The 26,211-nt window shown below is 38.3% G+C and overlaps 1 protein-coding gene across 2 annotated transcripts in view; it reads left to right on the top strand.

Moving 5' to 3' along the window:
- SVEP1 (sushi, von Willebrand factor type A, EGF and pentraxin domain containing 1) overlaps positions 1–26,211 on the top strand; it is a 117,628-nt gene that overhangs the window by 26,889 nt on the left and 64,528 nt on the right. For both annotated transcript variants that reach the window (XR_014951072.1, XM_021525012.4), the window contains exons 4-9: positions 11,720–11,878; positions 12,121–12,300; positions 17,211–17,390; positions 21,623–21,820; positions 24,173–24,291; positions 25,529–25,658. Coding sequence is in view for 1 of the 2 variants with exons in the window: in XM_021525012.4 (XP_021380687.2) it covers positions 11,720–11,878; positions 12,121–12,300; positions 17,211–17,390; positions 21,623–21,820; positions 24,173–24,291; positions 25,529–25,658 (966 nt within the window). In the remaining variant the exon portion in view is untranslated. The remainder of the gene's footprint in view (positions 1–11,719; positions 11,879–12,120; positions 12,301–17,210; positions 17,391–21,622; positions 21,821–24,172; positions 24,292–25,528; positions 25,659–26,211) is intronic.

Raw genomic sequence — 26,211 nt, 5'->3', positions numbered from 1 at the left:
GTCATGTTAGAGATTTATTTATTCTCATTATTTTAAGGTAATTTTTTGGAGGCTTCCTACATTGAAATAGAAAGAGCAGTGCCTCATGCATTCATAATCAGAGAGGTATTTTATAAAATGTCACTTACACCCTTACTGGTTCACAGTCTGAAAAAGTACAATAAATTAGCTAAGAATTTGGCTCCATCTCAGGAAAAACTGGGATGTTTTTAGATAGTATTAGTTAAGTTGTGGAGCTAAGTATTTGGAAGTGCTATTTAGAAATAGATTTTTTAGCTAAAACTCTGTGGATTGATAATTTTAGGTCTTGGGTCCATTGAGCAGTCATTTAATAATTTTTGCCACTTACCTTTTTTTTTGACTTGCTTTAGATTGCTGTTAAGAGTGTTCCCTCCTTCTTATATTCCATCTCTGAAGATGCATATGGTCTTGTTTATAGCAAAGAGCTTAGAAAGAGAGCATGTATTTAAAGGAGAAGGTTGGACTGGAAGTGTGGCAGGCCTTTTTTTCTCCCAAAGCATACAAAGAATCTCGCTGCCCTTTAGAAAGAGAACAAGTGATTCTGCCTTTTTAAGGTGGAAAAATTACCTTTGAAGCAGAGAAGAGGATGGAAAAGTGGGACACAGAGCACAGATTCACGTAAATGTGCAGAGAGGTTGAGAACCTAACAGTTCCTGAGTCAACCTCATTCTGGTGATTCCCTGCTCCCTTTCTGAAAGCTGCCGCAGGGTGTTTCATTCTAGTTTAATCTATACCCTTCAGTAAAGTCCTTGGATCTTACAGGTGCTACTTTAGCACTTTTTATCAATACTGATAGCAAAATAGGGGCCTTAAAAATGTAGGACTCACTGCCCTGGGATTCCTTTTTTATGGGAGAATTCCTGCATTGCAGAAAATTAGGTCATTGAAGAGTGGCTGTCTAGTGGGGAATGAAAAGCATGGTTCAGAAATGTTTTAAATGGCAGTTCTTCAGAGAAGGAAGCTGTGTTAGACTGAGGCCTGAGTCTGTGTATTTGGTTAAGGTACTGTAACATAATCATTTTTATTTCTATTTTGCAGCAGTTATATTCACTTTGCTGGCAGCCACAAGACTTAGTATTTATAAATCCTTTCTTCAGTTGAGATCTGAAATTACCCTCTTCCTGCAATAGATACTGCTTTAGCAAGGGTCAGATCTGTTCTTAAGGACATCTTTTATATCTTTCAAAGGAATGAGGTGGTTGGAGGGACAGGGGACAAGGACAATTGGGGAAAATGAAGTGAGAAGCTGTCAGTTTTCCAAATGTTTCTTGAGCAAGCAGCAGTTAGTAGTGAACATACTGACTTAGTTGTTATCTCAGTGCTCTGGCTTTCCATAAATAAGATTTTATTTTGATATACATATTTGAATAATATTAAAAGAATTTAGGGAATCCTATCAGTTTCCATTAGAGTTTTGCTTGAGGAATGGGATATGGGATTTATAGCATTTTTCACGGTATCAGGAGTATCAGTAGTGATTCCAGGAATTAAGTAGGAGCTATAACATCAAGATAACAACAGCTTACTGAACTCTATGTAGGGAGAGTTGAACTAGTTTCACAATATGTAAAAAAATAATTGGCAAAACCAACACTTTTTATGGCCTGATTACTGGCCTGAGACATTGCATGTCCTCCAGCCTTCTTAAGTTAACCAAAACCTCTGTTTCCTACCCTGGGCTGCTAAATAAATAAACATGGAAATAGTGACATATGTTCTCCATCTGCATAGTCATGTGCTATATCTTCAGTGCTCAGAAATGTTACTTAATAGGAGTATAATCACTGTTGTTGAAAAGTATATTTAATGATAAAAATAAGGGATGTGGAAAAGAGGCTGAGTTTGGCACCTAATGCAGTAGTGACAGTTTATTGAGTGTCTGGCAGAAATAGCTTCTCTTTCCTGTTTATAATAACTTTTACTTGCTGCATTCCCCATCTGTGATTGAGCACTGGAACTACTCTGATCTGCAGAGAAAGGAGACAGAAATAGGTATCTGTTTTTTTTAGTTTGGGTTTTTGTTTTTTTTTTTTAACTCCAGGATCATATGCACCAGAAGCTGTTGGGGGTGGGTGTTGGAGGCAACAGAAGAAAAGGAGTATTTCATGTTAGGCTAGCAAAATAATTCAGGAACATACAGAGAGATATTTGCCAGAGAGAAAATTCACAACTTTCGTATCAATGAGAATGAGAAAATCTGACAATGTAGAGTCCCTTGACTACTCCTGGATTCCCTACACAAGCAGCTCCTCTCAGGAAAGCTGGTTTACTCACTGAGTTTGAGCTGCAAGTAATTTTTGGTTACTATTAAGTCCCAAGAATCACTGAACAAAAAATTTTTCAAGTTGTTGAGTTGGTGAACATAGTGGAAATGGATCTTGAACCACCAGGCACGTTCTTCAGTGTGAAGATTGGGGTGCATGCTTTGTCAGTTCTAAACCCTTCTCCCTTATTTTGTTAAATTGAGCAATCCCAGGAGAAGATGATGTGTGGAGTTAGCTGTAACACGAGACTCCTGCTCTCTGCTTCTGGAAGAAAGTGCAGACTATGCTGAGCAAGTGCTGGCTGGATTGTGGTAATTTCAGTGAGTCCCAGGGGTCGCAGGCAGTGGAGATTCTCACTTCTGTCCAGATTCCTCTGGGTGTAGCACGTTAGTTGTTAAAGAATAAGTTTTTTCATCCCAGCTCAGACTTCTCTCTTGCCAAGTTGCTCCTCTTTCAAGCTGTGGATAAAGGAAGTCTATTTCTTGTTTCCTAGTGCATACCTCTAGCTCACACAGCAGTTAGCTGAGCAGCATAAACTGCAGTCCAGTGGAGTTTTTCAACTCCTCCGTATGCAACAGCCATCACTGGGGATCTGGCCTAGGGATAATTTTAGCCCTTTAGGCACCTATTTGCTGATTATTAGTCCTTCCTTTTAGGGAGGCAGGTGATCGGTTGGTGCAAATGTTTTCTTTTCTTGTCCTTTCCTTTTCCTTCTTGACCCAGAACACTTTGTGAAAGGATGAAAGCACAAGTAGAGCTATTTGATACATGGTAAAATGGTTAGACCAGGCCTAGAGAACCCTGGGCTGCCAGTGCCTTCAGACAAAAGAGATGCTAGATCTCTCAAGCAGGTATTTGTTCATCTATGGGTAGCCCAGATGAAACAAAATGTTTGGACTCTCTTTAATGGAATTTTCTTTACATCACTCAGGCTGTTTGTTGTAGTTTTTTAAATTTGCTGTTCTAAAAATGAATGTGCAACCTCACAGCAATGATACCAAAATGGCAAACAAGTGCAGCTAGTACAGGATGGCGAAGCTCTTTTTCAGTGTTTATATATTTAAACAGCAGTATGCTATCCAGGGCACTTATGGCAGTACTATTTAGAGTAGCATGTGCTATCACATCAGCAGTGACCAAGGTTTGCTGAGGAATGTGTGTCTGTGATTATGATAAAGACCATATCCAGAGAAGCCTTCTGTATAGCAGTGCTGCTCTGAGGAAGCATTTTCAGAATTTATTGTATTTCCCCTTATGTATAAGGTCTCAGTCTGCATGAAGTTTTAGACAAAAAAAAATGCTTCACTTGCATGTAAATAAATTCATAAATAATCTGCATTTGCTTAGCAAACTTAACCATATTAACTGAGTTAATTTCCCAGAAATATTTTTTGTAGTTTTCCAGTTAGTTTTACACTTTTAGCTTGATAATATCTAGAAATACATGGGGACATGAGGACATAAATCAGTATTCAAGTTCTAAAAATTAGACGTGCTGGTATGAACTGATATCTGTAGCTTATAGGCATGTATGTATTTGGGCATCTTCTCCAATGTATCACCTAAGCTGGATTTTAGGTCCATGCAAACAACAAACCTGTAACTGTCTAAAATGCACTGAGACTTAAACCAAAAAAGCTTCATTTCAATACCTGAATGTCACATCTGTAACTAGATATTGCACAAGTTGCCAGGATCTATCTTGTGATTTTGTAGATCGAGCAAAGCATAGGTAGACTTCCTTTAAAGTTACAGTACATGAAATCAGGATATTTTTTTCTTATTTTTAAGCCACATACCTTGAAACAAAAAAGAGAAGTTACTTTCTGTAAAAGTATGTATAGTAATCTCTATCAGTAGTCTTTATTTTTATGATAGTAAAACATTTAAAATACACCTCACTGGTCTGTGTCCTTGCAATGCAAGTGTGGTTCAAGTATGAATCTGTTTAAGGCACTCACCTTGCTTTTAACGTGGGATAGCTGGTCTGCTTCTTAAAAAAATGTTTCAAAGGTGGGCATAGGTGGATTTCCTGTATATTCTCAATACTGCTGCTATGACCAAGGAGGATGTTTGGCATTCAGAGTCATTGCTGTGCAGTAATCATGTGTGAATGCGCTGGCCTCAAGCCTACCCAGAGATGCTCAGCACCTGGACCTCCCTGTGGAGAAGGTTCTCATTGGCATGCTAACATTTACAAGCTGTGATGCCTCCTGGGCTTATATTTTTCAAGCAGGCAGATTGAAGATGAGGGTGCTTGCAGTACCAGGATGAGATGCTCACCCAAGGACTTGATCTCCTTACAGGCAACATCTTCTGCCCCATAGGAGGGGATCCAAGATACTCATTTTTATCAAGATAATGTTTTTTCTTCTGAAAGTTTTCTATGACTGTTTGAAGTGCTTAAAAATCTAGAGCTAAACGATCTCAAAGTGTCACAGCGAATTCTGCGAATTCTGCCGACTACTCAGCACTGAAATATTTCAATTGCTGTCTGTAACCTCAGCTGTAAGGTTTGAATGAACCATCCCCTATGTATCATGTAGAGACAGCTAAACTTCTGAATTATTCCAGCCTGCTGCCTTTGTCTGAGAGAAAATTCACAGAACTACTAAGGAGATGGAGGAAAATATATCTAATAAGAACAGAGACATCTAGCTTGTTAAATTGCTAATCATGTTGCTTTGAGAAGGATGCTTAAAAAAGACTGACAAAGTGCAAATGGATGAGCAAGTTCAATGCCATCTGAAATTAATGCAGAGCACATGCTGGGGATAATAGGAGATATCCAAGAGTTGGAGAACATGCTAAGACTTAGAAATCCTTCTCTGATCCCTACACATAAAGACAAGCTCAGGGTTTTCCTTTGCAGTCTTTATACAAGTCATACATGTCAAATGTTTAACTAAAGCTACTTCCTTGCCTAGTTTTTATAATCCCAGCATGTTCCTGCCTCATTTTTGTTTGTTTGTTGTTGTTTGTTTGGGTTTGGTTGGTTTTGTTTTTTTTTTTTGTAGCATCATACATGTTGCAAATTGCAGAAAGGTGGATTACTGCATCTGCCAAAAGTTTAGAATTTTTTTCTTTCTCTTTCTAAAGGCCTTTTATAATCACAATGTGGGCAACCTGACAAACCTACCATATAGAAGATCTTAAGAAAAACCATCTTCCTAGATAATAAAGGTGACAACAAAATCTGTAATTCCTGGAAGTAATCTTTACAATAGAGACCGATTTTGTGGAGAGACTTAGAGAAGCAAGCTTAAAGATCTTTGTGTGCTGGTCCAGTAAAATATACTTCAGAGGCCATGACGGTCTGTAATCCTACTGGCCCAAGCTGAGAAGGGCTCGTAAGATGGTTGCAGCAAAAGCTAAGAGATGTCGCTGTGAAATAAATGGGGATGGCAGAGGTCTGGGGATTTCCATGCAGATGTGGCCTCCCATGTGTTATTCACATTCTTCCATTGCAGAGGTCACTCACACTTCAAGTGTGCAGCAGTAGCAGAAGGGGTTTTGGGGGCAGGATGCAGTTTGAGCAACACTGTGTGCTAGTACTGCAGGACATCCCAAGAAGTCTTTGACTGCTTGGTGTGGAATGGAATCGCCATTTCCTACATGACACCATGGGCTTGACCTTGTAAAGTGCATTTTATTTGGCAGGCTATTGTCAAAAGAAATTCATAATAGCCTCTTGTTCCTACTGCTGCTTCTTAGCAAGAGTATGCTTGGCCCTTAGACAAATCTGATCATACAGCACTTTGTCATGTTGAGAGATGAAGATATGAAAGTAGAAAGACGTAGCATGACACTGTACTATAATTTACCTATGTATCCTTAATTATCCCATTTAGTAAAATAAATAAGTTTTATAGTCAGATCTATGCATGATGACAAATTTAATACATGACTAATGGCAAATACCACTACCAGAGCACTTTTTTCACACACATGAATGTTACAGTGACAACTTTTTTTTTTTTCCCCACTGTTGACAAGGCATAGAAATAATAGGTGAAATAAAGGAGTAGAAGGGAGAACCGACAACTTCAGACTGCAGTTCTCCAAGGACATAAATGTGAGTTGAGTTGAGGTTTTGGTTGTGAATCTCCCACATAACTTCCAAGAAATTACTAGAAACACAAGGAATCATATGTCAGGTCTAAGATCCAGACAACTAAAAATCTCCATGTCCAGTGTTTGGAGATTTTGCAACCTATGGGTTCCATCATTTTTAGTGGGCACGAGGAAACCAAGTAAGAACAGCTGTACTGTGATTCTGGGACAGATCTGTTGAGTACCTATCCATGAAATCAATGTCATAAAAATAATTACAGTATCATAATCATGACTTGGTTAAATGGCAAACTAGGCTTTCTTTCCTCATTGAAGATGTTTGGAGGCTAAGTTATAAAGATTATTGGAGATTTACATCAGGGTATCATTTCATTTAGGCTTTGCACTTTTGAGGAAAAATGAGAATTATAGCCTACAGTCATCAGAGTAGCTGTGTATCAATATATCTTCTGCATCAGAGTGATGCAGAAGAGAGCAGGATATTGCCTCGCTGATTCCTGCTATGTCCCACAAAAGATAAATCCTTAATCAGATCCTTCATTAGCATAACGTGTGGGGAAAATGGTTCATGCCAGGGATTACTTAGTAAATGTAGTTAGTGGGAGAAATTATGCATTGAAAGAAAATACAAAATCCCTCAAATTAATCTTTGAAATACATGAAGTTTTAGTCTCCTCTCTCCTAACACTAGGATAATTGAAGAATAAATCCATTTCAGTGACTTAGAGCATGAGACTAGATGGAGAGGAAATTAAGTTGGCCTGCTCTCCCAGGATTTTGACAGTTTTACATTTTTAAGGCAGAAATGTTTATCCTTAAATTTTTTACTTGTACATTTAGAGGAAGTCACAGAGTAGAAAAACCTTTTGTCCCATTATCTCCACCTGTTTAAGTCCAGACTGGAGTCTTCATGCCATTGTGGGGGTTCAGTATTAGTTGGCTTAACTTTGCTGATGGCTTTAGTTTTTGTGGTTATAAAAAAGCCAAACTGGATAGTATATATTAATTGTTTGGAGACTCTCTAAAATAAACCTTTGTTTTTTTGTTGTCACTTCTACAATATTAAATTCTTGTGAAGATTAAAATGTCAATTATTTCATAATTGTAGGAAGGCAGAATAAAATTCCTATGAATTTAAAATGTTCTTTAATTTTTTGGCAGCCTTTTCTAACATTCCATGTTCATTGCTTAACTTCAAACAACATCTTGACATATAGTTGTGCTGTCAGTATGGTTAGTTGACTGAAATGTCTGCCCTGTGGGTCTTTGTTTCTAGCAAACCCCTGTCATATTTCTTTTCTAGGGATTTATTTTTGCAACTTAAGTATAAGTAAGAAAGTGCATTCCATTGGTGACCAAACATGTCATCGTGTCAGCCCAGTAATGTTCAAAACCAGAAGAGACGTCCTCAGTTTTCTTACAGTTTTTCAGTTAGTTATACACCTAGGAGAATATATGTGAGGAGGAAAATGCACAAGGCATGCTGAATTAATGCATTTACATTTTAATTAATACATTTACATGAATTAAGTAAAACCACATATTACTTAATTATGATTTATGGTCAGAAAGTTATTGCACTGTCCTTACTATAGACAATAGAATATGCATGTGAATTGTTAATGAATATCTACCATTTTATGAAAGCAGGTTGTTGATGACAGCTTCAATACGGGCCATTTTTGTGTGCTTGGGGAATTTGGGTCTTGTGCTCATTTTAGTTTGCACACTAATCCCTGGTTCCAGATATCCTCTAACAAAGAGGAAATCTCTGGTGTAGTTCAGTGTTCACTATTCTGGTCTCAAGAGGAGAATTGTATTAAACAAAAAGTATTTCCTTGCTCTTCCCCTCGCTTCTGGGCAGAGAACAACATGGTTCACATATATAGAAATTCACATCTTTTGTCAAGGAAATCATGTATGCAATGTGCATATGAGTTTCTCTTTAAAGGCTGATACTGTTAAAATTGTTTAGCCATTTTAAAATTTTTGCCTCTTTCTGTCATTCTTGACAGTGCTAAATTGGTGCTTATTTACACTGGGTTTATTCAGACACAGTTTTCAGGCTTTTTACACCCTGACATTACTAGAAAAGGAAACCAAACCTTGTAAAAAATTTAATTGTTTTTACAAATTAGGACCAAAGAATACAATCTTTCCCTGTAGTCAGCTTTTTGCTGGTACAGAGTTGGTGAATGCATGCAGGTGACTAGAATGAAATTTGGCACTGCTTGATCCTAGAAGATTCCTGACTGTATGATCAGTCATGGATTGAGCCATATGTGCTCTTCAGATGTGCTTGCCCCTCAAGCTCTGCCTTAGCTTTGAATCCACCACTGAGTGTAGGCTTGGGCCATGCTGTAGTGCTGGCTAGGATGGGTCTGCAATCTAGCTGGGTCAAATGTGAAACAGTCTAGAGCAGATGGCCAGGGCTCTGCTCATCCACAGCTGATTTTGGATGGTTTTAACGTGAGCTGTGGCCAGACTAACCTCTGCGACTTTATGGAAATTATGGAAATGCACAGTGTGCCAATGCCCTATTCTTAAATCCTCTCTGACATCTCAGTATAGGCTGTGTGATCTTACACACTTGGAAATACCTCTGTAAGCCAGTGCTTTCTGGCAAAGGTTCTGAACGAAACTTGTGTGGAATTTTGTAATTTGAATATGTCTAGGGCATATTTGGGATCAATGAGCAGGGATTCAGACATGTGAAAAAAATTCCACATAAAATACCAAGTTAGAATATAGTTCAAGTTCCTGTAAAGGCAGTGATAAGCATTTGAAGCATACAAAAAGAATGAGGACATTTGGGAAAACATGTTTTTCTCACTAGAGACATTAATAACCACCTTAACAGTGTTATTTACCTCCTGCTGCTTGACTGGAAAGAGCAAATTGTAAGAGTGATTTCAGAATTAATCATTTTCTTCAAAACTGGACTGATTCAAAGCTCTAAGCAAATGACTGGGTTTATTGTTAAAAATGCTCACATCATAGAATGGGTAATTGCTTCTATTCCATAGTTCTCAAAACAGAAAGAGAAAATTGCTGCTGTTTTTTTTTTTTTATTTTAGGTGAGGTTGAAAGGAAGAGAGAAATTAGGTTGAGGGTTTGTTGATTTATGGAGGGGATTTTTTGGAATGAAACACCTAGTTTAGATGTCATTTTATATACCATACATGGAAAAGAAGAGGCTAATTTATTTCAACTGGCATATGGAGGGCAGCTCTGTCACAGAGCAGGTCCCCTGTGATGCTTAATTTTCACTCTTTCCTGTCTCCTCTTGGATGCACTTCATCACTTTGTGTTGGATACAGTCTTAAAAACGATGCACAGAGACCTTCACGAAGTGCCAGATGGAAATATTTCAGAGATTTGAGAGCAATGCCTCTGGTACTCTGATCATGTAAAGCAGGAGAGAATATTTTGAAGGCATGTGATGTTGAAGATGGGAATTTCAGCACAGAACAAAGGAAAGAAGCAGTAGAATTTCAAGAAGATTATCTTGGATGGCAAGAACAAGTGAATTATATAAAAGTATATATTAAAGTATATATATAAATGTATATTATATATTGGCACTACTTTCCCAATAGTTCTCTGAAAATCCCAAAACAAAAATTTAAAAAAAAATATTTAAATATGATTGGTTTTTTCCTCCCGTATTTCCTTCCTGAAATGCTTTGTTTTGTATTTATATATCTTACTGAATAGGCACTGTTATTGTCCCTTTCAAAGTGCATTTAAAATCCAAATTTGTTAATCCAATTTCAGCACCCAAAATTGCCTCTTAACTAGAAGACATTTGGTTGCTTTCTTTAAAAAAACAACGCAAAGTTTTTTATAAAGCCAACAAAAGTATTTTCTCTGGAAGCTATCCAAAAAATCATCCTCCTTCTGGAAAGTACCACCTGTTCATACTGGCTGATTTTTAGGGGGGTATATTCCATAAAACTTGGCTTATGAAAGGTAATTTTTTCATGATAGGTGAGGAAAAAGGAGAATTTTCTTTTGCCTTTGTTTTTGGTATTTTTTTCCCGTTGTCTAGAAAGCAGTAGGTTTTCTTTAGTAAGACGAGGCAGAGTATCTTAGCATCTAAGGTCTCAGAATAGACCAAGTTGGTCTTACAGCTACCAAAGAGGAGGTTGATGCTGCCAGAATGTCTGAACTTCAGAAAGTACAGCTCCATAGGAGAGACCAGCAAGGCACACCTAAGTGTGTAAGGAGGGAGTCAACTGAACATGTTTATTGTTGTGCAGTTCTTCATACCCATTCAGAGCTACTTCAAATGGTACAAATTGACTGAGGGGAGAATGAGAGAGCCTGACCTGCAGTCTGAAGGAGAAAATGTGGCCATTTTGTTGACAATCAAGTTAAAGGAGTGAGAGTTTTTTGGCTGGGTTTCACTGTTTCTATTGCATAACCTTCTCAGAATATTTCCTGAACTTTTCATTTGCAGTTACACTTTTCAGCACAAGTGTCTTTACATTCTGTTTCAAGTAGTAATCTGGTCAATCAAAATTTCACTTCAGCAGCAGTTCCTACATTGTCCTGTTGATTAGTCACTCCCCTAATTCACACGTCTTGTGACAGAAACACAAATAATTACGGTGGTTTCCTGAAGATTAGAATTCAAGGAAGAGAGCAGTAAGACTCAGCACTATCAAGCCCATCTGAAGCTCTCTGGTGAGAGATGCTTTTTCCCTATGCATTTTCCCTGCCTTACAAAATGTCACCTGAATGTTTTTAAAGCTTGTGTGTGCACAGAGTTAAAAATATGAAATGCAATAATAATGAGTGCAAAGGCTTCAAGCAGTAGCTGCTTTGCTCAATTCCCTCTTTCTTTGTGCCTCTCACCTTTTAGCACATCTAGTATATAGATCACATATATCATATGACCATAATGTGTAAATCAAAAGCAGGGGGTTTTGCTGGCTTGTATTAGCTTTTTACTATGAATCTGTATGCATTAAACGTCTTGTAGTTTTGAATGGCAAGGATTAAGTCTGAACTAATTTTTAACACTTCTGAATCAAGAAAGTCTTCATAAGATCTGCACAGGTTTTGTCAATGAAAATCTGGTGCATTTTCTGGGACTGTGTTTCTTTTCAAGATGATTAATCATGGACTTAATGTCAGTCCCTAGACAGTCGCTGTAGATAACTCTACCGAGTCTGGTAGGCATTAGTTCAAACCATTAAGAGCTCTGCAGTAGTTCAAGTGGAGAATGCTCCTGCCCTAAGTGACACTGAATATATAAATGAATAATGTAGAAAAAGTAAAGCAACACACCTGAAAAAATATGCTAGGTGAAAGGTGAATGTTCTGAATTCCTTTCTGTTTTCTTTTGCTGAAAGCTTGTCCACCAGGAACGTATAAGCCTGAAGGTTCACCAGGTGGAATCAGCACTTGCATCTCATGTCCTGATGAGAATCATACTTCTCCACCGGGAAGTACCTCCCTTGAGGATTGCACATGCCGGGAGGGATATCGTGCTGTAGGACAAACCTGTGAAGGTAAGTGTTTCCATCCAGGAACAGAATACCCCTGGAATGCACAATGCAGTTCTGGGACAATTTTTTATGTGGTTTGCACTTTGAGGGACATGTCAAATTGCATGCAAGATTTTCTCTGTCATTCCAAACCAGCAAAAATGCCAAGGTGCAAGCTGAGTTAGAAATTCTAAAGATTGTTTTCCTTCAGTGGCCTACTGCACTTCAGCTAGTAACCACTTTGTTGTGGTTGTCTAATTATTTAGTTGTTCACTGTCCTGAACTGAAGCCCCCTGAAAATGGTCACTTTGTCCAGAATGTCTGCAACAATTACTTTAATGCTGCCTGTGGAATCCGATGCAAAACAGGATTTGATCTCGTTGGAAGCAGCATCCGGCTTTGTCAACCAAATGGGCAGTGGTCTGGATCAGAGGCTACTTGCAGAGGTATGCGTTTGAAAAGTTTTCTTCTGTTGTTCATTCTTACCACCTGTTTTCTTTACTCATTACGTGGTCGGGTGTGCAGATCTGATCCTGCTAACTCTGTGTGAAAGAAAGTTCAAAAGGTTGGCTGCCACTCCAACCACTCTGTTTCCTTCCTTTCTAAAATGGAAGGAGGACTGCTACAACAGAAAAAGCAGAGTGAGATTTACTAGATGGACAGTCTCTTGCAAGTGAATATACAGACTCTGTCCTTGAACCTCTCTTCGCCTCTGTCTACCTAATTTCTATGAATTTTTGTATCTATACCATATAAATCAAGTGAATCTCCCAAGTATTTAAATATGTAACAAGGCTTTGCCACCTGACTGTTTTAGATCCTCCACCACATTCTCAGCATAGAGGGATGTTAGTGTTGAGAGACATTAGCCATCAAAGAATTCCAATTTGCTTTCTTACAATGTCTTCTTTCTGAAAATAGGAAAGCCTGGGACTTGAGCAGGGTCTTCAAAAGAATTTGGAGTGGAATTTCAATAGGGAATGACTGACAATACCCTAGAAGTTCACTATGAAAGAAAGTCAGGCAGAAATAAGATGTGAAACAGAAGAAACACAAGAAAGAGCATCCTGAAAAAATTATTTCTGGATTTTCTGATAGGAACAGTGTTTTGCTTTGCTACAACAAAACTGCCTGCAGTTCGGTTTTTGATACATTCAGAATGAAAACTGCAATGCCATACCTGTATATCTGCCTAATGTGTATTCCAAGGAGAAAATAAAACAAAAATAAAATTTAAAAAAAACAGGTAGAAGCCCTCATCTCCTCAACAGCCACAAGATATAGTTCAGGAAGTTTAATTTGACTTGAATGCCCTTGACATTAGTGTGCTGGACTAGAAGCTAGTAAATAAAAAGCCACCAGCTTATTCTGTAACTCTAACTCTTGTCCTGGTCTTATGTTCAGGGAAAAAGGCAGGACTTATCTTTGGAGGAATTATCACTTTATGACAGTACAGCAAACACTAAGCCCTGAAAGAATCAGCAACTTATGGTTCTGAAAGGAGGAATCTGAGCTAGAGTTCAGTCTCTCAGGACATTCTTTGTATACAGTTTATTTCAGTTTAGATTTATAGGAACTTTTTTCAAATAATCCCAGAAATCTTAGATTTCGTTTTTAGCTTCCAGGGACAAGAGGAGAAGGTTTCAATAAAAAATAAATTGCTGACAAGTACTATGAGGGTATCTTGAGTAGCAGGGCTTGGAACTGTGGACTTCCCAACAGTCATAACTGTATCCTGCTTCAGGCAGACTGGGACACTGGGAAAGGGCACCCTCTGTTAAAGCTTCTGTCACACAGGCACCCTTTGTGCAAAAAATCTGTGAAAAGCTGCAGTCAGCCACAAAGAAAGGATCCTTTATCTTCTCTTTCATGGAGAAGTGAAAGATTATAGTATTTGAAAGTCTTGCTGGAGCATTTAAAGGAATTAGCCTATTTGGGGTGTGATCTTTCTTTAGCAGGTAATTTGGAAAGTGAGAGAAAAGTCTGCATTGAGATACTGTGTTGATATTGAGCTAATATCCTCTGAAGCATTGGAAGGATATTTTTTTGCCTTTGCTGTTGTCCATCATTCTGAAGACTTCCAATTAAAAAAAAAAATCACACTGTTACATGTACTGGATCTTCTAGTCTTGATTCACTCAGACTATGAAAGGGAGCAAGATCAAAGGCATGGTTTATAGCTGTTTTGTTAATCCTAAGAGTATTTTATCACATAAATGAGGAAGAGGAGAGAGAAGGAAAATCCCCCTCCGCTGCTTTGGATTTTGACATTAAATACTCCTCAGTTCTTTTGCTAGCTAAAATCTGCTGTGCTGTTAGAAAGTGATTAATGCAGTCATATGTCATGTAATTAACAGTGACCCAGGGGAAAAAAAAAACTGCAAACCCAATATTTAATCCAGAAAAAAATTATTAGGAGAACCCCTAGAGCAAGCAGAATATACTGTTATTGTTGTTGCTGTTTTCACTGGCTTTGTGGAAATGTTTCTTGGTCATGGAAAACGTGTTACTGATAAGAGGATGGGCTGGTGTTTATTGCTTGTAACCATGACTGAGGTAACATGGGCTCAGGTCCAGGTTTCTGCCAGACCCGTGCTGAGACACTGAATAAGCATGAACACTGAAACACTTGAGGCAAGAGCAGTACAGCAGAGTGGTCCTTCCAGAATACATGGCTAGACAGCAGGTAGTGAAGGGACTGCCTTCTCTCTAGACACATTAACAGTGACAAGAGCTTCTTCAGGGCTCTCAATTCATTCAGGCTTCCTAAGTATTAGTGTTTGGTAGAATTTTCTTCTTTTTCCTGCAGATTGGGTATTTCTGCATCTGTATAAAACTTTAAAGAGCAAGCCTACTTTCTTGTGGATAAAAACTTGGGATTCAGCTGTAAATATGTTTTTCTTAGTCCCTCTACTAGAATTAAGATATAGCATATTATAAAGCTGCTCTGAAGCTCAGAGTGCCTCACAAAATGAGCATTTCAAAACCATTTTTAAATACACTTCATAAAGAATACCTGTGTATATGCAAGTGCAAGAGTAGTAATACCTTCAGGGAGTAAACATGAGACAGTAGTAGCATAAAGATATATTAGGTACATCTGGATTGTTAATTTTCCTTCTTTCTTATCCCATATACATAGGTTTTGCTAATTTTTTTCACTTAAGTGTCACCACAGCTATTACAAAAAAAAAAAAAAGACATTATTTAACATGTGTTGTTTTTAGCTTTCAGAGGCTGTGTAGTTAGTGGAAATTATAGAGTTGCTTGCATCTGAAGCAGCATTCAACCTACATGCCTATTAATTAGTTTGAGGTGTCTATTACTGGAGAAAGGAGAGGTTGCCAAGTTGTTTCCCTTTGAGTGCATTTGTAGAGGAGATCGAGTTTTGCCTCCTACCTGACAGGAGCAAGATTAGGTTAATTGGTAAAATCATCTCACAGCAGAGAAGCAGCTCTCTGAAACTACCCATCACCAGAGGATGCCTTCTTACCAACAAGGTAAACAGAAGCTGTGGAAAACATTGAAGTGAAAAAAGAGATCTTGTGAAAAAGGGATGAGTCTGGGAGAGCTAGACCTGTTTAGCCTGGAGAAGACTGAGAGGGGATCCTGTCAATGTATATAAATATCTGAAGAGGATGGAGCCTGGCTCTTCTTGGAGGTGCCAAGTAATAGAACAAGAGGCAGTGGGCAGAAATTGATGCACAAGTTCCACCTGATTATAAGGAAGAACTACTTTGCAGTGAGAGTGACTTGAGCGCTGCAATAGGCTGCCCAGAGAGGCTGTGGAGTCTCCCTCAGTAGAGATACTCAAAGTTGTCTGGACACAATCCTGCACAATGTGCTCTAGGATGAGCAATGTAGAACAGACAGGTTGGACTAGAAATGCTCCAGTGGCCCCTTTGAGCCGTAGCCATTCTGTGATTCTGTAAGTTTAGGGAACTGCAGTCTTGGTTGTATTTTTGAGCAATCACACCATTTGCCCTTATTTTATCCCTCTCTTGAACATACTGAACAGTGTCTGCCAACTTCAGCTGAGATCAGTTTTAAATCAGAGTTTTCTGCTCATTTTGGAAAGCCAGCAGCTTTCCAACATGTGTATTATTGATGTATCACCATCATCACATACTCATGTCCAGACAGCAGGTGAGTATATCTTAGCTACTTGAGGGACCCAAAGGCCAGGTAGTGTGTATGTAGTTCAGAGTTTTGTCTGGAGGGAATCAAGGGCACAAATGCTGGAGCATTACATCCTAGCTGAAAAGGAACTGCACTGAAAAAGCAGTACAAAGGAAAGAGGTCCTACTATAAAATCTTGGGTTATGACACTGAAACAAAGAACATAAACCCAGGTGATACCATTGCTATGTTTTTCTTACTACAATCATCCGTCTCTTCTGGGATCAGTCTTAATTGCAGAGTAGCTTTGTGCTAGATTGCAACATCAGGATTCAGTAGTAAAACTGTAAGACAATCTGATGGTGACTCTTCACTGCCCTGTTTCCTTTTCTGCATACACATCCTGCACAGGACTGCATTCTCCTTACAGTCACACTGCTTTCAGTGTTTGCAAGACATTACAGGAGAAAATCCTCTGTGCTGAACAGCAGCCAGGACTGTCTCCATACCTGACACCTGAAAGAGTCTCTTTTGTACCAGTAACAACCTGATTTGTTCCTTTTCATCTCTCATGGAAGTGGTATACAAGCCATATAAACAGCTTGTATTCCTTTCTCCTCTCTCTGTCTCCTCCAGCATGTTGAGTATCTTCTCTTCTGATGTTCTGTGGCTTACCTGTGTCTATATTCTGTGAATACAGTTTAGAGTGCCTGAGAAAATCCCTGAATACGGGGACACTGTCATTTAACTATTCATAAGCTCTTAGCCTGTTCCCTTGTGTGTACCCAGCCCATATCAGCCTGCCAGTTCGAAATCCCCCCAAAATTCTCAGATGTTGTTGGAGGCTAGAAACTCCCAAGAACACACACTTTTTCACAGGATTCCATTTGCCTGCAGCCGTCCTGTTTTGAAGGCTGATAGACTTTACCAGCTCAGACTGCACACTGTGTACCAGTTGCACAGTTAGTTTGCTAGTTTGAACATATGTCACTACTTAGGTGAGCTTGGAAGTGTGTGCCCAACCTCACACATTCTATGTAGGAGTGTTTCACAAAGAGGAAGGTATCAAGCCTTTGAAAAAATCTACACTGTACTAGCTCTATTTTCTCAATTCATACAAACCACTGTAACTAATGTACAAGACAGTATCTCTTCTACCTCTGAAAAACTGGGCAAAGCAGTGTAACTCCAGTGATAGTCAGTGCTGAGAGTGAACTGGTGCTTTTCTCCTTTGCAGTGCGAACATGTCCCAAACTTCGGTCTCCTCAAAATGGACACATTAATTGTTCAACAGCTGATATTTCCTACAAGACAGTATGTTTTGTGACCTGCAATGATGGCTATGAAATTGAAGGAAACAGCAAACTCACCTGCCAGGGAACCTCTCAGTGGGATTCAAAGGAGCCAAAGTGTGTGGGTAGGTACCTGATCTAGCTCTTGTCTGTGTTGTCACAGGTGAGAAATTGTTCATATTTTAACAACTAACTGAAGCTAAGACATGAATGAGAATTTGTCAATGGATGTTTTATACACATTTTAGAAGTTGGAAAAAGGCAAAGGAATTTGTAAATTGAGAAAGTGGACAGGTTATTTAAATACAGCATGGACTGCTGATTACTGAAAGGCTGCTGTATCTTATTATTGTCAGATACTGTCACACAAGAAACATAGAGGCAGTAGGTCTAGGGATTAAATATGAACAACCAGCAACTTGAGTTACCATCACAAAGCTAAAGTTGGTCTGCAAGCAAGGAATAACTTATGTTAGCCAGACCCTGTGAATGCCAACTAAAGGTGCAGCAGTTGTCACTTTTACTGGATTCACAGAAAGGAAATAAGAGTTTGCACAAGTTAGGAACTAAGCACCTCTGAGCCAGGATTCAGAGGTCATGCCAGCTGTGCAGGGATAGGTAAGTATGTATTGCTGATCCAAAAATAAAGGACTGTATATTTCAGAATTGTCTGTTTAGGACTAGTGACAGGTATTTAATTAACTTTGGAAAGGAAGATGATGAAATACAGTTGAAACACTTCCAAATATAAATTGAAGAGGTAAAAGAAAAAAAGCAGATGTCTAAAGTCCACCAATACAGAAGTTGATCCAATGCTGACTAAAGTCAGGGTGAAGTATATGTCACCTGGATCCAGTAAATGCAGTGCCGGTAGGGTGACTTCACTTGAACCTCTGGCTATTTCATTATTGTTTTATTGCAGTGTTTAAAATGTGGACTTTGTGTGAGACAAGTGTAAATTTCTAACTGTAAGTACATTCTCTGAAACTACGAAAATAATCCACAAGAAATAATTTAACAAGACAGTTTGCTAGGAGATCCTAATCTTTCTTCTGTTAAAATCAGTGGAAAAACTTCAATTAACTTCAAAAGGAAAGGGACCCTGAAATCCACTTGGGATATTATAATTAGAAGATTAACCATATTCGTCAGTTGAATTTATCCTTCCTAGCTTAGCATTTTGATTAATAAAATCCAGCTCTACTCTCTATCAAAAGATTTCTTCACACCATGCAATATTGCCTCTGTTCCTGGATTACCCATGGCAATATTTTATTTTTTGCTGAGTCTGAAAAATTTAGTGTAAAAGTTACCTTTGATTGTCAGAAAAGAGTGTTAGCTAGGAATCATCTCTGCTGCTTCACATGACTGGTATCTAGAACAAGCTTGCTGAAACTCTGGTTTAATATATGTGTGTGGAGTTTTGTTCAAGGAGAGGTGTAAATCAGAACACTGATATTGTATCCTCCTCTTGAAGGTTGAAGCTACCCTTTGTATCCACTTTCTGAATGATCTTCATTGTCATGGAGGTACTTCTGTTAATTTTTAGTCCAAATAGCTCCTAACTATTATTTACAGTCTGCTATATAAAAGGTACTGGAAACCTTGCTGTATTTAGGCATTTGCAATTGATAATTTATTAATATAATATGCTTCTGTTAGAAAACTGAAATGGACTTGTCTTCAGTCTGTTACCCTGAAACAGATTTCTTGGACCTCATGGTATCCTTCTAGCTGGTTTTCTGAATGCTTTTGGGTTTGGTCACTCATCAGTGCAAAATTTGCCATATCTGCAAGTTGGCTTTCTGAGACTGTACCACAGCCATGTGTAACCATGACTGACACTGTGCCATAACATTTCCTGGATTGTTTACAGTCACTTCTGTGGGATCTATTGTCATGCATCTGTTTCCAAGAGACTGGGAAGTAATTCAAGTTTGGATATTACATATGTTTAAAATTTTTGTATTTTTCATTAAAGATACTGTTAACAATGAGCTACTTCTGAGGAGGCTACATGTATTTTGTAGGAGTCTGACAAGCAAGATATCTGCTAAAAAAGGGGACCTTGGTCCTTTGTCCAATTTGAGGAGGAAAAAAAAAAAAAACTAGGAAAGGTCAACAGTCATATTCTTCTGTTTCCTACCCATTGGCAAAAGTTTAATATGTATCACTTAAAATAAATAAATTTTGCAAGATGCTTTTCTCCTTTCTTTGCTAAAGGTTTTAATGAAGTAAAAATACAAATCACATTCAGGGTGTTGATGCCATCTAGCGTTGAAAGAATTACTAGTGCACTCTTCTGATTGCAGCTAGCCAGTTTTTTTTTCCCCTGAAGGAGTCCTGGCAAAGGGATTGAAGGAAGGAGGCATGATTTGCTTTGTAATCTTCTTATTTGTCAAGCGCCTTTTGATGTTAAGAATTATAATACAGTGTTGTGTATCATCACAGGTGCTTGCAGGTGAAAGCAGGTTCTTGTGTCTCCTTAGAAATACCCCTCTATTAATTCCCTGTCAATATGACTAATGTTATGGATATCCTTCTACCCTTAATGAATTCCAGACTTTTGGATCAGCTTGGTCAAATTCTGGAGCTGAGCACAGATAAAAAAATCTAAACACTCTTACAGTTGCTTTTCCTGGTAAACCTGTCTTACTTAAAAGAAATTCCCTTTTGCTAGATATACCAAATTTTATTCTGATTTTTGTCAGACATATCAGGATTGTGCTGTAGTTGGATTTTTCTATGATAGCTGGATGTGTCTCAAGCAAGAGACCCAGCTGGTTTTGCTTCCCAGAGAGCTGCAACTTTCTCTGCTTTTCATGCTCACATGTTTCAGTTTCTCTACTTGTTCCCAGAGTAATATATACACATGAGCATTAATGCTTTTAGCTTCCCTCTACAAATATAGGTTTTTAAATTTTTGATCTTTTTTCTATTTGTCAGTTATCTTAATGTGATAAGCAACCAAAACTTAGAGATTGGGTTTTTTTTCCCTGATGGAGTTGTTTTACCTTGCAGAGCCAATAGTATCTGCCTGAACTATAAAAATGTGTTAGAAGTGTTCGTGACCTGTGCATCCTATTGGAATGAAGTGCAGTTGTTAATTGCTTGGACTTTTAAGCATTCAGCATTGAGGGTTTAAACTTCAGGAAATACATAGAATGCTTAGAATATTTTAATTTTTTTCATGCATAAAAATCAATCTTCAGTCATTTACTGTATGTTTTGGGAAAGGAGAGGAGAGAAAAGGAATGTGAAGTATTTTGAATGTGAATCACTTTTGTGTCATTGCTAAAAGATCAGTAGAACTTCTCTGTGTAGCTGGGTTAATTTTTTTATTCTCTTGGTGTAAAGACCTGTCTGACTTCTACACTGACAAGTTATAAAGAGTTACAAGTCTTCTCATTGGCTCTGAATAAAGAAGCATTTTTTCTTGTGTGTTTCCCTGTTATCTGTTGTAAGAAACAGTACTGAAAGCATGCAAACTGCATTCATGAGATACCCCTTTTTTGCCCCTTTGTTAATGTCTCCATATTTGAAGTAAAAATAACATTCCTAAAAACAACAGCTTAAGAATGAAACAAAGCTTTAGTGAACCTGTTTAAAAACATGATGGTTTTTTGCTTTGATGCAAATTGTCTTCAAGATTTGTTGTGAACACTGTTAGTAGAATAGTTCGAAACTTCCTTTAAAACCTTTAAGCAACCATCAACCCTCCCTGATTTTACAGAGCTCAGCTGCTTCCTATGGTCACCCTGAGTATTTCCAGCTGTTTTGAACACAGACAAGACCAAGTCCAATTTAATTTGGTTTGGAATGCAGTAGGCAAAATTACGTGTCATTTCCCTAACCTATAAAGAGTTCATGGCAGAGTATCCTTCTTCTTCTCCCTTCTACTTATTTCAAGGTAGAGTATAGAGGATGCAGAAAGCTACAGATACCTCTTCAATTCCATCTCTCCTGCTATGGTTTAGTTTTCATAGAAGCAGGGAAATACAACTGCAAAGCAACCATGAAAGATGAATTTGTAAGGAAAAGAAAAAGAAGGAATAAAAAGGCAAATCTATGGAGTGAGATATAGTGGATCTGCATGAAAATTACCAGATTTTGGTTTCAGCGAAGAGCATGAGCAAGAAAACAGAAGACCTGATAAACTGGCTGCTTTTTACTTCAGTCAGAACCGAAAGTCAAGTAGCAAAGTTTCATCAGGTTGTAATGTTTTGGTGCACTCACACCCTTACAGACTCTGGAAAAGATCATATGTTTTGTGTTCCCACTGACTTTATTTGCAGGTTTTTTGAATGTGTACCTTGCATAAGACAGTTATAAGTCATGTTCTACTGCTGTCTTGCAGAAAAGCGTTGTCCCATCCTCCAGAAACCAGCAGGTGTGACACTTGTCCCTCCCAGCTGTGGGCTGGAGCCTGCCATTTCTGGGACTGTCTGCCAGCTGAGCTGTCCCCAAGGATTCATCTTGTCTCGAGCTAGAGAAGAAATAAGGTGCATTTCATTTGGGAGATGGAGTGCAAACATCCAGGAGGCTCTGTGTAAAGGTAGAGACCAGCACAAAATCATGTCTTTGTATACATGAGTGCAGAATTGAAGGGAAACACATAGCAAATAACTGAGTGAGGACAGGCTTGCAGTGGGGAAAGCACAACTTGAATAGTGTGTAAGAAGTATTGTCTGTACCTTTACAGCTTGTCTCTCAGATCTACTTGTAGTTTGTAATAAAAATGTGGAGTTCAGATATCCCTTGAGTGTGATCATGTAGTGCTCATCATCAAGTTCCTCTCCTGGGCTCCTACTCTCATTTGTTAGGAAGCTGCCTGAGGTAAATTTGAAGTTTCAAAGTAGAGGTGAAAGTTCATAGTTTAAAGATACTCAAAGTGGAATCCACATTTCTAATAAAATAATAATGGTAATACTATCATTACTGTTTTAGCACAAGTTTATGAAAACCCTGTAGTCAGAGCAGAGCTAAAAGGCTGTGTAAGGCCTGGCTGATAGACAGACTATAGAGAAATGTTCATTTTAGCTGTCTTTGAGTGGTTACAGCTGTTGACATGCCCCAAGAAAAAATCCACAAGAGTTAAGGCCAAAATTCACTAACATCAAGTGTATTGGCTGACACAGAGTGTAAGGCTGGGCAGGAGAAGGTGACATGCATTTCAATATGGTCCTGCCACATTTACACACCTCTTCTAGAAGTGCTAGGTTATTTATTCCCTTACACACAAGCATAACTGAACTGGAAAGGATTATAGTAGGATAAAAACAGGAGTTTCTCTGGAAATATGATTTTCACCTCTTCATGAACTATTGTGCTCCGAGAATTATTTCTTTCCCCCAAACTGGGGCCCTTGCCAGCCACTGGATGATGGAACAGTACAGAAAACAGTTACGCCAGTCATCATGCCAGGTCACTACAGAAACTGAAGCTTTTCTCCCCTCTGTACAGGCCTGGAAGATTTTGTCTCTCTCTTTAAACACACTGTTTCCCATTTTGTGATGTACCACATTGTTTTTCTGAATCTCTTGTGTAAACCTGGGCCAAACCACAGTTTTTAATATTTGATAGGATCCCAGCACACTGAAGTGTTTAGATCAAGATAAAATAGCATGGCTTGGGTTCAAGCTGCTAGATATTACCAGTGCATAAACCCCTAATGTAGGAGGCATTGAGAAACTCTGAAGCTTATTCTTTTTGAGTAAAAATGAACAGTTGTATTTCAATTGCTTTCATTCTTGTTATTGTCTTTCTCTGTTTTTCTGCCAACATATTTGGCCAGTTCAAAAGAGCCATTTTCTTTCTGACTTATTTATTCTTAGTCTTTTTATAGGATTTCACTTTTAAGTGGAATTTGCCCCAGCCTGAAGGCTGTGGCCAAGGGAGTGTGAACTATAAGTGGTAGTTATTTATAAGAGTGCATTTCTAATAAAATTTTCATTTGAATGAGTTCAAAGGAAGGCAAAATCACATGTATTTATTGCTTTGCATTCTTAGTTATGTAATTTAATTGCCCGAGTTATGTTTTTACTGGAACTATTTCACAATAAAAATATAAGTGAAATCAGTTCTGAGTTGTTTTAAAGCCTCTTGGGCATTAGATGAGTTCAGAGCCAAATGTATCCTTGTCTTATGATTCTAGAGACCATTTATCAAGCACTACAGCAATAAAATAATGTGACTACAAATGTTTTGGGGGGCCCTGTGCCAGGAAACTGAAGAAGTACTTCAAGTTTGTCAGAGAAACCTCAGGTGTAGATGGTGGTAGTGGTGTTACCCATATTGTACCACCAGTCCTCTGGAACCATCTGTCATTGTCACATGTCACAAGAAGACTCCATTTGTCCTACATGATGCCTTGTAACAGGAGTTTATTAAGCAAATGCTGTCTGAATTCTTGACATTGTTACTTTTAAGTCAGTTCCACAGCATGCTCCAGAGAATTTGAGTCATTATTGTCCTGTTTATATATCTATATCATGTCACAGCTGCATTCAGGTTTTTTTAGTCACTATCAGAAACAAGAGTTCTCATATGTGTCCTGTGTCTGGACAGGGAAAGGATGAAGAAGGAAGGGATGGGTAATAAAAGAAACAAATTTATTCTTATTTATTACTTGGGATTTGGTTCTATGTAGAAACCAGGATATCATTGTGTTTAGTGATAAACAAAAATACAGCAAAAATCAGCCCTTTCCACAGGAGAATTTACTATTCATGTGTGAATCTCTAGGAAAGAATTGCAAAGGGGTAGAGACAGGAAGTTTACAAAAATACTTACATTTCTATTAAAAAGAACACCCCCCCCCCCAAAAAAAAAAAAAAAAAAAAGGTGATTATAAGGTTTTACTTCTGTAATACCACATATAAAACCAGATTGTCTTTTTCTGGTTTAGATATTGAAGCACCTCAGATTCACTGCCCAGACAATATTGAGACTGTGACTCTGGAACATCATAACTCTGCTAATATCAGCTGGCAGGTACCAACAGCTAAGGATAACTCTGGTGAAGAGGCAAGTCAAAATCTGTATCTATTTAACTGGAGGCAGTCTGTCTGATTTCAATTAATTTTATGATCCACTAGAATTCCTTTCTTCTGATAAGCAGAAGTAGAAGAAAAATCTCCTAGAAAGTTTGGATCTTGAGAGTTCAGCATTTTCTGTCTTGATTAGAGTTACACAGTCACGGAACACTGCATGGAGAGTTAGTGCATAAAACCTCATATGGTTAATTTATGTGGTCAAAAGAAAGAATGTGTTCTTGTTTATAATATGAAGACAGCTGCTTTAAAAATGAGCACTTAGAATGTGAAGAAGTTTAATAAACTTGTCTCAGGAGGAAGTAAACCAGTTGATTAATCTAAAGGGCTAACAAGTACACACTGTGATAAGTAAAAACTAATTACAGCTTCCTGGGTCAGAAAGAGAAATCTGATTTTCCTGTTCAGGGTTCAGAAATGTGGCCATTGGCTACTATGCATGTCAGGGTGTCTGGAAATGGAGTTACTAGGAAAAATTGGTCCAGAGCTGTTTCATAAAGAGCAACATTCCCTACAGGCTCAGGCATGATCAAGTTATAGCAATTGAATGCTTTATCAGGAGCCAACAGAACAGTGACTCTGTGTGTACTTTTAATGCAGGAGTTTTTGCACTAGGAAACTGAGCTATCCCAGTAAAAGAGATTTAAGTTCACACTTTATTTTCTGTGGCATAACTATGGTCAGGTACTACAACTCTGGTGACACAGGGTCATTCACTGAAGTGTAGAAGGCAAGTTCCATACTGAAGCATCTGTGGGCTATTGACTTGTACACGTACATAGATTAAAATTGGGCATGTAAGTACTTATGGCCCACAAGTGTCTGCCCCACTCCTCTCCCAGGTCCACTGCCCTTGCAGCTGGAGAACTGGCAGCAGAAAAAACAGGTTCTAAGCTGACATAATATGCCTTCAGCCCCATTTGACAAACAAGGGTCAGTATGGAATTTTCCTAAATGCACAGTGCTGTAATCTGCAACAGGTCAGGGTCAAGATCCTGACTAGGGGAATCTGTGTTGCCATAAGGAAGGCAGACTTAAGGGACATAGAGCACTCTGTTGCGAAGTCTGCCCTCATTACTTTAAAAGGCTATTTGCATTCAGATTGAACAGGCTTGACATTGAAAGATATATTCTGTCCACTTTTTGAAACATTAATATTATTATTAGTAACCAGCTTTGACTTTTAAGTAACTAGTGTTTTCCTAAAACAGGTCTCAGTTCACGTTACTCCAGCTTTCATACCACCATTTCTTCTCCCAATTGGAGAAGTTGACATTACTTATACAGCAATTGATACATCAGGCAATGAAGCAAGATGTACATTCAGTATCAAGGTTATTGGTAAGTGTTGGTAAAAATCACTGGGAAGGCTGTCTATCATGGCTGGAGCCTTCTTATTTGTGCAGAAAGAGACTGTGAGTCACTGTGGCCTTTATGTGTGCAGTTATAAGCCAAGGAATATTGTCATCTCCATAAAGGCTTTGCATCTCCATAAAAGCTTTGCATATGTGCAGTCACTCTTTGCAATGTTCAGTTTGGGGTGTGTTTTATTCTGCTGTTCTTTCTAACTGTTAAGATTTCTTCTCACACTGTTTTAAGTGCATTAATGCATTAAATGCATTATTGCATTGTCAGTCATTGCCTTCATCATAAATCTCTATTTAATTATTGAAAGACTCCAACAAGTTTCCAAAGTTCACACATATTGCACTGATGGAAATCATTATTCAAGTGATTTCAATAATTCTCGCAGACAATTGTATAATTCAGGTATCCTGCAGCTAGTCCAAGTTTTGCTCTGGAGAAGACAAATACTACAGAAACCATGAGTTCAGCAGAATCATTACTCTTATCCATTCACTGAGCACCTTCCAATTGCAGCAGCTTCCAAGTG

Source organism: Lonchura striata, chromosome Z, assembly GCF_050655825.1.
Source record: "Lonchura striata isolate lonStrDom1 chromosome Z, ASM5065582v1, whole genome shotgun sequence".
Lineage (NCBI taxonomy): Eukaryota > Metazoa > Chordata > Aves > Passeriformes > Estrildidae > Lonchura > Lonchura striata.
The sequence above is the reverse complement of the archived record's forward strand: the minus strand, read 5'-3'. Positions and strand labels throughout refer to the sequence as shown.